The sequence below is a fragment of the Corvus cornix genome, chromosome 1 (assembly GCF_000738735.6).
Source record: "Corvus cornix cornix isolate S_Up_H32 chromosome 1, ASM73873v5, whole genome shotgun sequence".
Classification (NCBI taxonomy): Eukaryota; Metazoa; Chordata; class Aves; order Passeriformes; family Corvidae; genus Corvus; species Corvus cornix.
Window position 1 is genome coordinate 78882365 of NC_046332.1, and position 13113 is coordinate 78895477.

The 13113-nt window shown below is 39.9% G+C and overlaps 1 protein-coding gene across 1 annotated transcript in view; it reads left to right on the forward strand.

Moving 5' to 3' along the window:
- PCCA (propionyl-CoA carboxylase subunit alpha) overlaps window positions 1–13113 on the forward strand; it is a 274195-nt gene that overhangs the window by 139147 nt on the left and 121935 nt on the right. Inside the window, exon 18 of the mRNA XM_039561855.1 lies at window positions 5661–5763. Within this exon, the coding sequence (XP_039417789.1) occupies window positions 5661–5763 (103 nt within the window). The remainder of the gene's footprint in view (window positions 1–5660; window positions 5764–13113) is intronic.

Consider the following 13113-nt stretch of genomic DNA (forward strand, 5'->3'; position numbering starts at 1 on the left):
AAAACCACTTCTTAGTCTGTCACTACTTCCTTTATAATTCAGACTAGTAGAGGCTTCCTTTCTGTATACTATAGCATCCATCTTAGAAGTGGGCGTGAGTTCTCTGAGATACAGTTCTGCACTACTCTGAATGGTTTGAGATTGCTTACGCTTATGCCTGTCTCTTACCATGACTGTTTGTGTGGAACAAAGCTGTGCTCGCCTTCACAAGAAATTAAACCATTTAATAACATTCAACTTTGTTTTGTGCCTCAACCTACTTGGTATATGTGCCATCTGTAATGGTTAACTTCAAAATCCACTAGGAAAAACTTGACCTAAAACAGAAACTAGGAATGTTATAAACTTTGCCTACATTGGTCTTGATCTGAATTATGCATTGTACTTTTTATCTTACCCATTATGCTTTTAATTTTTATTCTTCCCAATAAGAAAACAATCACTTTTCAAGTATTAAGTAACTGACTGGGGCACATAACCAGGGCTTGTTTGTTTTGTTTTGTTTTTTTTCCCTGTAATTGATAGTAGGAAACACGTTTCTAGGACAAAATGCAAATGAGACTGTTATAGGAAAAATGACCTTTTATGTAATTTAATTTGAAGTTGGTTATGTAAAGTAATTGCATGAACCTTTTTGACTCAGCTTGGGGGATACTGAGATAATATTGATTTAAGCAATCATAACATCAGGGAAATGAGAGAGAAATATTTTTTTTCTTGTCTTCCTTCTGACCAGGGTTCTGCCATTTAGTAGTAATAGATGTGTGCAGTTGAGTTTTAAATAATATGAACAATACTGCTTCCACTCCTTTAGTTATGACTTAATTTTATAACCATTCTTCCTGTTCTGCATTTACCTTATGTAATTCAGCTGATAATTCAGTGATAATGCAGAAGTATATCCCAGGTTAAGCAGAGAGATTTGGCAGCTACCAGTTCCATGTTTTATTGTGGAGGTGAAATTTCTGTGTAGGCCAGGAGTCTGCAGTGATGAGAGCAGGGAAGACCAGTGGTGTAACTTCCTATATTGGGAGTTGGAGGACCTTTGCTACTTACTCATTTCACTCCCTTTCAAGGAATCACTTGGACAACTGCTCCAGAGGTAGCTTTGTTACTCTTCCAATCAATCTGTATGGTGAACGTGAAAGGCTGTGTTGTTATATCTGATGGTGAATATTAATTTGTTCCTCAAGACAGCCCACTGAAATCCTGAGGAGTAGCTTCTGAAGTGAAATAATCCTTGATGGGAAACAAAAATATTACTATCTGGAACATTTGTGTATTTCCAAAGATAGTAATGTAATTGTAACTTTGACTTCAAAGCTGTTTAGAATTCAGCTGAGCATAGCAGCAAAGCAAAAGCAGACAGCAAGGGAAGTGGGACTGGAGTTCAGCAAAGTAAGGCAGTACTGACAGCAGTCTGTCCTGTGTAATAAAGGTAAATTGCCATCCTTAGGAAGCAGCCTTTAATCAAACTTCTGAGGTAGGCCTCCAAAGTTATGCTAAGGACATTCTGTGGTAGGGTTGGATTTTTATTGCCAGCGACCAAAACCTAATTTTGGTATGTTCCTGTTAACAGTTTATATTATCTCCCAGAAATCCTCCTTTGGATACTACAGCATAACTGGCTTTCTGCTTGCCACGTCTGTGACACAACTGGTGTAAATAGTGACAAATGGATAAATATTTTTTTTCATGTTCGTAGTCATGAAGCAATGAGTGTGACTCTTGATCAGTTGTTAACCTGTTTCAACTTATTGACCTTTGTTTGCTGTTTGGAGTTTGATTTTTGTTTGAAGATACGGGGAGAAAATAGTTTTTGTGGCACAGCAAGCAAAAAAGCTGTTATTTCATCCAAGATGGAGGTCATGCAATAAAACCTTTGACATGGGATCTTTCTAGTTTTACCTTGTTCCTTTATTTGAGTTGATTCTAACAGTGTGTGTTGAAGCAGGTGGGAACATGCAGTTTTGGTCACACAGTCTTGTCATGAGTGTTGGCTGGGGGACTGAAAGGCAAAGGCTTTAGGGCAGGTTCGTGATGTGCCTTTAGCTGAGACGTGTAAATAAATCATCAGTTTTAGATTCAGTGTTTTGAAAAAGCAATCTCAGAGTTTCTTCACTGTGTGTAAACAACTGGAAAATTGGCACATTTCAGGTCTGGATAATTGATGTTATTGCAGTGTATAATTACATAAGGCTTATATATATATATATATATATAATGTGTGTGTATATGTACAAATAGTACAGAAGTTAAGTGTTTTTTGAATTTTGTCTTGCAGTCAGTTTTTCTGGTGACTGGCAAAGGAAAAATTGAGTTTGTTTCTGAAGCCAGGTTCTCAACCTTTCAGCATTTTTATTTCTGCATGTGTTTGTTGAAGTGAAGACAGTTTCCATTTCAAGGCAGATAAAAAAAATAAACACTGAGCAAAGGAACTTGCAGTAATATTCAGCCAGAATATGTTAATGTGGACTAAATTAAAAAGAGATCGATGCAGATTTTCTGACTTTTGTTATTTTTAAATTTACATTTTTTGGCCTGAGACAACTTCTTTGTACTGTTAGCTGGACTTTATTGAATGTATTTCCATCACTGTGGCATGACTGCATTTCTGAGGTGGACTCTAAGTAGCCTCTTTACCTAACCCTGTTTAATATGCCCAGTGGAATGATGGGATCTGTGCAGAAGACATCCTGTTTTGAAATTGTGGCTTTGTTACTGTAGAGTCTGCTCCAGTCCTTTACAGCAGCCTCCATTCTGGATTTTCTTGAGGATCTCATTAGTCTTATTTTGTGCTGCTCATAGAAATTGTCACTGGCTAGTGACCAGTACTGGGGAATGTGAATTTACATTACATAGCACTGAGATGATGGGAGGGAGATATAGAAGGGGTCTGTGTAACTGTTTGTCTGCTGCAGGACTGGAAGCAAATATGCCCCCCTGGGCAGAGTTCCTCTGGGAGACACAGCCTTCTGAAGCTCTTCCCCCATCCTTTCATGTGAAATCTGTGCTTGTTCTGGATGATTGTATTTGCTATGATATGTACACACAAAGCACTTTTTGAGAGCTGTGTTGTAACTGAGTTCAGCAAAGTCTTTCAGTCTCAACCTTTGTCTTTTAACTTTATTGTGTAATCCTCCTCCCTTGCTTGTTAGACACTCTTGCTTTCACTTGTGCAAAATCTGAAGGATAAAGTTTGCCTCTTTTCTTCATGACAATTCAGTTTTGCAGTTCTTGTCCTGTTTTATATCAATTTTAACTTCCTCCCCCTGCCTTGTGGACCAAGTACTTTGTCCTTGTGCTCACTCTCACAGAATCATAGAGTGCTTGGGTTTCAAGGGGTCTTAAAAATCACCTGGTTCCAACCTCCCTGCCATGGGCAGGGATACCTTCCACTAGACCAGATTGCTCAAGCACCATCCATCTTGGGACTTCCAGGAATGGAGCATCGACCCCTGGGCAGCCTGTTTCAGTGCTGCACCACCCTCACAGTAAAAGACTTCTTCTTAATGTCTCATCTAAACCTGCCCTCTTTTAGTTTGCATTTATTCCCCCTTGTCCTTTCACTACATGCTCTTGTAAATATTCTCACTCTATCTTTCTGGTGGTCACTTTTCAGGTACTAGACAGCTGCAGTTAGGTCACCCTGAAGCCTTCTCTTTTCCAGGCTGTATTGGTTTTGCTTGGCCTGGTTTTTGGTAGTGGAGGGGCCACAGAGGTGGCTCCTATGAGAACCTCCTGGAAGTTTCCACCATGTCCGGCAGAGCTGATAGCTCTGAAGATGGACATGCTGCTGGCCAAAACTGGGCCAGTGAGAGAGGTTGGTAACATCTCTGTGATGACATATTTAAGAAGAAAATCAAAATAAAGTCACAAGATTTTGGATTCTAGTCAGAGAAGAAGAGGAGGTGAGAACATGTATCGGAAAACAACATGGCGACACCAAGGTCAGGGAAGAAAGAGGGGCAGGAGGTGCTCCAGGCACCGGAGCCGAGATTCCTCTGCAGGCCGTGGTGATGACCATGGTGAAGCAGCTGTGCCCCTGCAGCCCATGGGGGGATCCATGGGGGATGCAGAGATCCACCCGCAGCCTGGGGGGGAGGTGACCGGAGCGGGTGGATGCCTGGAGGAGGCTGTGATCCAGTGGGAGACCCCGTGGAGAGAGAGGGCCCTGCTTCCAGCCTGGAGCAGCCTGTCCTTGGAGGACTGCACCCCATGGAAAGAGACACCCACGGTGCAGCAGTTTTGGGAGGGCTGTGTGCCCGTGGGAGGGGCTCACGCTGCAGCAGGGACAGTGGGGCTGCTGCTCCTGAGAGCGGGCCCACGCCGGGGAAGTTCACGGAGAACTGTCTCCCGTGGGAGGGACCTGCAGCCTCACAGGGGAAGATGCCTCTCCTGGGGCAGCAGAAGGAAATTATGGTGATAGACTGACTGAACCCCCATGCCCTGTCTCCCTGTGCTGTCAGTGGAAAGGAGGGAGGGGCTGGGGAGAAAACGGTGTTTTTAAGGGCTTATTTTATTTCTCATTATCCTCCTCTGATTCTGTTAGCAATAAATTCATTTTGTAACTTTAAGTTAAGCCTGTTTTGCCCTTGAAGTGTTTTTTTTTCCCTTGGTCCTTATCTCAACTAATGAAGCCTTTGTTAATTTTTTTCCCCTCTCCTCTGCTCAGCTGTGGCAGGGGAGGGTGAGCAAGCAACTCTTGTGGGTGCCTGGTGTCGGGCCAGTGTCAAACCATGGCACAAGCTGAACAATCCCAGTTCTCTTAGCCGTTCCTCATAGGAGAGGTGCTCCGTTTCTCTATTCATCTTGGTGGCCCTTCTCTGGAATCTGGCATCATTCTTGGCCACGTATTTGCCACCTTTTCATACCAAATCTGTGTTGTGTGATTTCTGACCTAAAGATGAGCAGAGCAGAGTTCTGGCACTCTGCTCTTTTAGCCTGTTGAATGGACAGTTGAATCTCTATTTAACCTTCGCTATCTGGAACAAGCCCAGACTGGGAGAAGACCTGCTTCCAATCACCCCAGTTGTGTCATTTTGCCAAATATTTATCAGGTTGCCTGCCTTCAGATTATAGACTGCTTTGAGCCACTTTCTGTTTCTGAAGTGTCAAACATGACTTTGACTCCTTTAGTTGTGATCTAACGATTACACAAATGACACTAAATGACCCAGGGCTGATGAGTAGCATTATCCCTATTTATTTTTTGGGTTTATACTGTTGCGCTGTCCCTTTTGTTGGGAAAATCTGTTGCCTTTGCCTCAGATAAATTACTGAGAGTGTTCTATATTTTGAATAAGTTCTAATGTACAGATGGATTCCTTACCAGCATGAGGCACAATATGTCAACTGGTGACATTTCAGTAATGAAAACAAGATGCTGCAGCATCATTCAGTTTCTTTTCTTTCAGTTGTCAAATTGTTTTTAACAGAGATACCAGTGTTAGCAGTTGGGCTGATTTGTATGAAAACATGCAATTTAAACTCTGAAACTCAGAGCGTCTGCTATGCTACGCCTCGTCTTAATTTAGAGGAAAAAATGTAGCTTTCACGTGTAAGGACTGAGCATTGTCTTTACTGGTAGTTGTTACTTTTTGTGTCTGTGTTGGTCTGTGGTATCTAATTTTTTTTTTAAACTTCTTTTTGAAAACTAGGACACAAGCTGACAGATCTTGAAAGAAGAGAACTACTGGCAACAGCAGCGTCTTTGTATGTGGCTGAACAACTGAGATCACAGCGATTTCTAGGGACTCCAAGGTAAGTTCATTTCTAGGAACTCAGATGTGCTGATACATTTCTTTAATGGCATCTTCTCATGCACAAGAATAACTGGTGAGAAACTGCATGGTTTCTTAATATAGTCTGTTTTTTCTAAATTCAAATGAGCTGTGGCTTACATTTCCCTACTCGCACAAGTCGTACATGATTATTTTTATTCTAACTATTAGCAAACTAATAGGCGCAAAAATGTGTTACAAGCCCGTACAGTAATTAATGCACATCAGGAGTTTCATTAATGCAAAATGTTGCTGCATTAGTAACTAACCACAAATTGAGCATCACAAATTTCCCACGTGCCCGTTTGAAGCAATCTAAGCACTTTGGTACAATATGAATATTCAGCTACAGAGCTTTAAAATATTGTGGATTTGTGAGTAATTTGCTACCTGTGATGAAGAACCTTAATAGTTTAGAGTCTTAATTCTGAAAACACTTTCAGACTGTAAAGGTGGAAGGTAATTGGGGGAAGAATCAACCCCCTTCTTGAAGTATGGTTTTTTGAGTGCTTTTATACCCCCACTCCCCCATTTTTTTGAATAGTAGCCGCCAGTAAGCTAGGCAGTACTGTTAATTGACCAGCCATTGCAGTAGCCCATGTCAAAATGCTAATTCACTTCTTTGGCTTTTTGGAATGGTATGCTTTTTCCTCTAGGATGTCTAGATTTTCTTGTCCTCTGGCCCATCATTGTCAGTGCCATGAGACCTTCTATTACAATCAACTGAATTTGTGAAGCTTGCTTGTGTAGTTGGTGTTAGCAGTGGTTGTGTACAGGGAATCCTGACTTCAGCATAACTCTCCTCGCCTCATGTTTTGTAGTATAGGTGCATATATGTTTGTATGTGAGGGAAGTCATAGTGCAAGATAGACATTATTCACATTCCATACCAGTGGTTTGACAGTGTATTCTATTACTGATTTTACAGTGGTCAGGAATAAATCAAATGTGGTTTCAAGAAGTCTTTATTTTTATTTGTACCCACAAAGATAATTAGTACCATATGGTGTTAAAAAAAAAAGAAAAAGAAAGAGACACTTAGGGCAAGCATAACAGCTTTGTAATGTATAGCATATGCAAGGCTGGGTCACTGCTTGCCTTATGCATCTATAGGGGAAAGTAAAGCACCTTTTTATTTCCTTCCAGGAGTTATATCCTTCATAGTGAATGGCATAAGGAGAAGAACAGACACTCAAAGGCCACTGTTACCTAAAAAAAGAGATGAATTGGGCATAATGAGGAGGAGCCTTGATTGTAGTTTTTACTGGCCAGCATAGGAAGTTAAGTAGTCTGGTACTGCTTGAGAGAAGCAATGGATTACTTTGTACTTAGAATAAGGGTAGGAATTGTTAATTTAAGCAGTGATTATCAAACTGCTATTGCATTCCCTGCTCTGATTTGAGATTTTTTTCCTCTTCCCTGTAAAATACTCTTACTAGCTAAAAAGAAAAGGAATCCAATTTTTGAACAGTCTTTTAATGTTTTGTTCCTATTGCAAGTACTTTTTTTTAGTACTAGGTGTCTGTGTATCTTAATAGAAAAGACATATGACTATTTTAACTAAATATATAAATGAAGTATAGCATTGAGCAGTCAGACACGGTCATCCATCTCTTTTTGTGCTCTGTTAGGGAAACAAATACATTTCTGCTTTGAAAAAAATTAACTCATTTTTGGAGTGGTAACCAAACACAGTCACAGGTATTCTTCTACCATGGGCAGAGAAGGCAGCGGAGTCTGGTTACATGAAAAAACACACATCTGTAAAACTAGATTAAGGCATGATTTTTTGGATTTTAAATGGTGAAGCTAAGAAAACTTTTCAGTACAGGGAAGATCACTTTCTCTTGCCATGAATGGGGTACTTACGAATCCTTCAGAAGTCAAGCCTTAGAATTTTCTCCAAGTGGTGGCTGAGTGTGGTTCTTACTGAATGTGTCATGGTTTCAATACATATATACTGTTAGATCTACTTGCTTTAATGATAGCAAAGCTGCCTGTTTGAGGCCAAGTAAGGACAAGCTAATGCAAAAATGTATGCTGGTAAGTAACTTCTGAAGAAACTAAACCTGATAATGATACCCTTTTCCCAGAATCATACAGCTCGTTCAGAGGAAAAATTAAAGAAGCAAAAGCAGAATGAGGTTGAAGGATTTTGCAGTGTCTTGGACAGTGTTCTCCATTCCTTAGAGCAGTTAGTGGACTCAGCCCTCCCTCTAGAGGGGACTGAGCACTGTGGAGCATACGATTTACTATAGTCCCATCAAGGATTCTTCGCCATGTTGTTAACTTACCCAAACTGCATCTGACTTGTTTTTGAAGGTGTTCCATGTCATGGGTATTTTTTAATGGGCAGGGTTGTGGCCAGAGAAGAAGCACATCTTTATTAATAAGACTGCGCTCTGTTTGAAAAATACTCCTGAACAAAAAGTGCAGAGCAGGTACCTGTGCTACAACAAATCAAAAAGGCCAGTTGTAATTTTGAGTGGAATTTTCACTATGGCAGAACTGGGCATTTGGAATCTGTGTGAGTTTTAAATCTGTGTTGGAGGATGTGAGCGGACTAGACAGACTGCACACTCCAAAGTTGATCCGTAACATTCTCCTAATGGTTTGGACAAGTACATTGATACACTGATCACCACCTACAGAATTTCAGCTCTCTGGAACTATTTATGTTGACAGCATTTTTTTTTTTTGTCTGTGTTGAAAGCAATTGAGCAATTCTTGTGCGAAAAACTACTGAAGAGTAGTATTTTGAAATCGTGTTATTTCTTCTAAGCTTGTCACAGTTGTCAAACAGACAGTTTTCTGCTAAATTTGAGTTATATGCTTATCTTTGCTTTTGATTTGTTTTCTTTTCCCTCTTGGAAGCCATATTTAGAATATGCATTCTTTTCACAACTGCAGGGGTATTTTGGGTTCCCTGTTTTCCCTGTGATTTATTCAGCCCATGATCAGGATTGTTATTCTAGTCAGTATATATACTGACTAGAAAGTACCATGCTTGGAGCTCTTCACAGAAGCTCCAGCTTTCACTGTCAGGGTTACTGAGACTGTAATCAGATGAAGTGCATCTGAGCCAGATGAAGGAATCTTGTTGCAGGCTGCTCCTCCCTTGCTCTCTCTTTCTTCCTCCTTCCCAGGTATGCAGGTGTGATTTTGTGTGTAGTTGCATTCCACTCTGGTTCTGCTAAAATGACCTATGTTAGCATAGAAACTATTAAATAATAGTTTATTTTGGATCGCTCTGTCAGAAGCTCAAGTGAAATTATTCTGGAAGAGCTATGAGAGTGGGAATGTGTGAGCTCATTAAAGGGATTCAGAGGTGGGCCTTAGCTCTGTGCCACAGATCAGACTAGTATCAGCCTCATGAGGGGGATTTCTCTATAATTGGCATTTGCTGGGATGTGACTGGAAAATGTATATTTTGCAATCCCTGGGTGACTGAATCATCAACTGTAAGGTTCTTGCTGGAACATGCTCTGATGACCAGCAAGCTGTTTCCACCTTTGGCACCCAGCTTCCTTCAGCTAGTTTCAGCCAACCTGACCTCTGTAGTGGCAGTCTTTGTTGCAGTAGGTTGTTTGGTGTTGAGGTTAATGCAGGCCATGAGCCTAGGGCTGGTTTGCCTTTCCTGTGTTCGAATACATGGTGTTATGATTTGGGTGGAGCACCCACAGGTGAGTTTCCACTGTCTGTATTGTTATATAGTGCCCCATGCCTCATCAACAGTCTCCGAGGACTAACTTGCCAGCCCTTAACTAGAACAGCTGTTGGAGATGTAGGCATGCTCAGAGTTACAGGAATATAGGCATTTACTTTTGTGATGCAATCAAGTATTTAGATCATTTTCTCAGTGTGTTTCTTTTTTTTTAATCTGTTTTTTATTTAACCCATTTTCTTGGGAAAAATTGCATGTAGGATGGTTTGGTTTTTTGGGATTCTTTGTGGTTGTGGTGTTTTTTCAAGTATTTTTGAAAGATGGTTTGCTAATGAAAGTGTTTGGTGTTTTGTGAGCCACATACTAATGTGAATATTTCACTGTGATATCCAGATAACAGGGGCACATATTTCCTACAGGAAAGAGCCATGGATGATTAATGGTTGTTTCATTGTTCAGCTTTTAGTTATTTTACCTAGGACTTTTCCTACTTACTCCATCGTCCACTTCTGTGAAACTGGTGCCACCCACAGCTGCTGAACAGATTTACAGCATCTAGTAAAACCCCAAGGTCTTCTAGACAGAACTTGATCTTGTTTCAAGTGGAAACATATTTTGGCTGAAGTGAATCCAGCTTATTTTATGTCTGTTTGATGTAGTTAGCCTTTGAGACCAGAAATGATGTTGTACAGTTGAATCTTCACGTTTTGGCTTCAGGCTTGTTTTCATTAGAGGGCTGGGAGGGGAATAGGAGAGTGTCTCTCCAGGTGTGGCTACATCATGCTATCTCATGGGTCTACTAATGTGATGTTTATACTTCTAAACCCAATTGCCTACAGCACTTCCTATGTGTTGCTTGTGTTGGCTGCTAAGTGTATTTTCCTAATTTTTCTATGGGTTTTACCCTTTCATCATTTATGACTTGGAAAAAAACCAGTGAGGCTGAATGCCCATATTACCTGATACTACACACAAAAAGATGGTAACACACTGGAAAATGTTTTAAATTGCTAGAAAGAAAAAACACTAAAGGTTTTTCTTGCTTGTGTGTTTAATATAGAAGACTGGGTTGGGAGTCTTGAGTTAAACTGTTCTTGTGGGACCTTAGAGAAGTCAATTGAATTTAGCCTCAGTTTACAAAAAGACAAAGTGGCCTTAACACTTTGCTGCACTACTGAGGTTTTGTAAATATCTGTTTATCAACATGTATGAAGTATTTTGTGACCTAAAATGGATTATGCTTTCTAAGCACAAAATAATATTTTCACAGGAAGGAAAGTGTATAGTGAAAAGTTAAAATGCAAACAAGTTTTTGTCAAGTTCTGAAATAGCTGGGCTAATTTTTTGTTTTAAAATTCTGAAAATAAAGGGGTCCAGTTCAGTAAACATAACATGACTGGTGAACTGCAAGAACAGAAATTAATTTATTTTGCTTTATATTTAACGAATTATTGTAGGTTCCTGTCTGGGTTGATTTGATACAGCTATATTGATGTTTGCCTTGCCATTTCTTGATTATAGGGCAGCAAGGGAACTGCTCAGAGAGCAGTAGAGCCCCACACGTGTCTGGCATCCTTGCTCTCACACAGACTACACCTATTACCTTGCTGGAGTCTGGGACAGAGCCAGCTCTTTGCCAGCCCAGGGCTTCCCCATATGTAAGGATGGTCAACTGCCCAATAGGAGAGCTTTTTGCCTCTCTTGCACTGCTGGAGCAGTACAAAATAAGGTTATGTTACATTAATTTTAAAAAGAAGGAAGATGATGTCAGGAAAATTCACTGGAGTCATCTGAACCAGCCTCTTGGAAAGGGAAAGAGTTCTTACTCTCAGCACAGCCACAGGCACTGCTGAACTATATCAATTGTATTATGTGAATTTAATTTTTTTTCCTAGAACTGCAGTAATAATATGAATAGTTATTACAAGTGCAGCTAAATGTGTATACTTTGCTCTGTCCTACAGATACCCTCTATATAGAGATAAACAACTTTGTTTTTGTTGGTACAGTTGACCAAGTCCAGCCTACTTGTGGCTTTCTTCATTCCTCCGCTTTGGAGTTATGCACTCATCCTTAGCTTGTCCAAACAGCACTGTCTTATCCTTACTGTTCTGGTCCCCTGCTCAACAAGTCAAGCATTCTTCTCATGATTTACTGTTAGGCCTATGAAAGTCTTTGATATGTTTGTGTAACTACTGCAGCTTCACACCATTATTCACTGTGTGGTTTTTTTCTTTTGCCACAGACTCGCAAGGTACTAAGACCCTGTTCTCCCTTTTTTCATGTGAAATCCTTGTTTATAATGGGCTTTTCTGGTTGTGGTAACCCTCTTGTCTCTCTAGCTGTTATCTAATGTTGTTCTTTTGACCTCTCATAAGTAATTACTGTATTTTTTTGGTTAATCTTGCTTAATAACTACAAAACCAGCTGCCCTATATAATATTCTAGATGTATTTAAAATCTGGTATTATTTACCCTTCTCAGTTGTTCAGTTGCTTATCACAGAAAGAGGATTATATGTGCTAGAAACAAACAAGTACATGCAAATATATGAAACATGCATTTTTGGCCAGTTGGGAATGAATTTCTATGGAAAATATCAAAGTTAAAATAGGATATTAAGATAGCATTTATGACTCTACAGAGTATATGTGTAGTATTTTTTCTTTGATTTGATTAAATGAATGCAATCAGAATTGATAACACAAGTAATATAAGGTATTGATATAGTTGTCTGAAAGCAGAGCTGTTGTTCCATATGATTCCTAAACATATATTCCAGGAACAGAGCAGTCTGTCATGGAAAATTTTCATAGCTTAGGGAAAAAGGTATTCTGGGCACTCAGGAATCCACACTTGCTCAATCTTTAGGGTTGCTTAACCATTATGAAATCATTATGAAGATAGTAATTACTTAAAGTTTGAATCTCAGTGAACATCTCTTGGGAAGATCCCCACATCTTGCTGAGGTGATTGCTGGTGGGAAAGGCGTTCAGCAAAGTAAATAGACCTGGCTAAGTCCCTATGTTTATTTTTTATTTTCACCATGTTTTCTGGGAAAACAGCATCTGCTGTAAGAGCTTTATAGCTTCTGTAGCTACTGTTCACTTAATGCTGAAACTTGAATTTGCATAATGTAGACATGTGAATGTTTTCTATTGTGCTGCCAAATTCCTGTCCCTTTTTTAGTTGTTAATCCTGCCCTTTTCTCATCTGTGCTTTGCTTATGACCTCTTCTGCAAGATCCTCTCTTTACAAGACCTCTCTCTATTTAATTTACTTTGATCCCCTCTATAAGCCCAACGATTATTTCCTCTCATGCAGGTTTACACCTCCTAAACCTGTTCTTTAATATTTGTCTGTGTGTAAAATGTGTATGCGTGAAACCGTAGAACTAACAAGGTGTGTGCTAATTGCCATGTGCTCCCTGGTCATTTAACAGGTATTTTTAGGATATGTTTTTATCTTCATCTGGGTATTTTACCTGGAGTTTCCGAAGGCGGATATGAAGTTGTGTAGGATAATTTTATGGAAGGGCAACATTTTTCTTGACTTTTGGGGTCTCTAAGCTCAGTAAATACATGTGTAATTGCATTTGCACGAGAAGTTTTGCTGATGTTTCTTTCCTAGGATTATTAAAGATAAGCATGACCATCAGCACCTGAG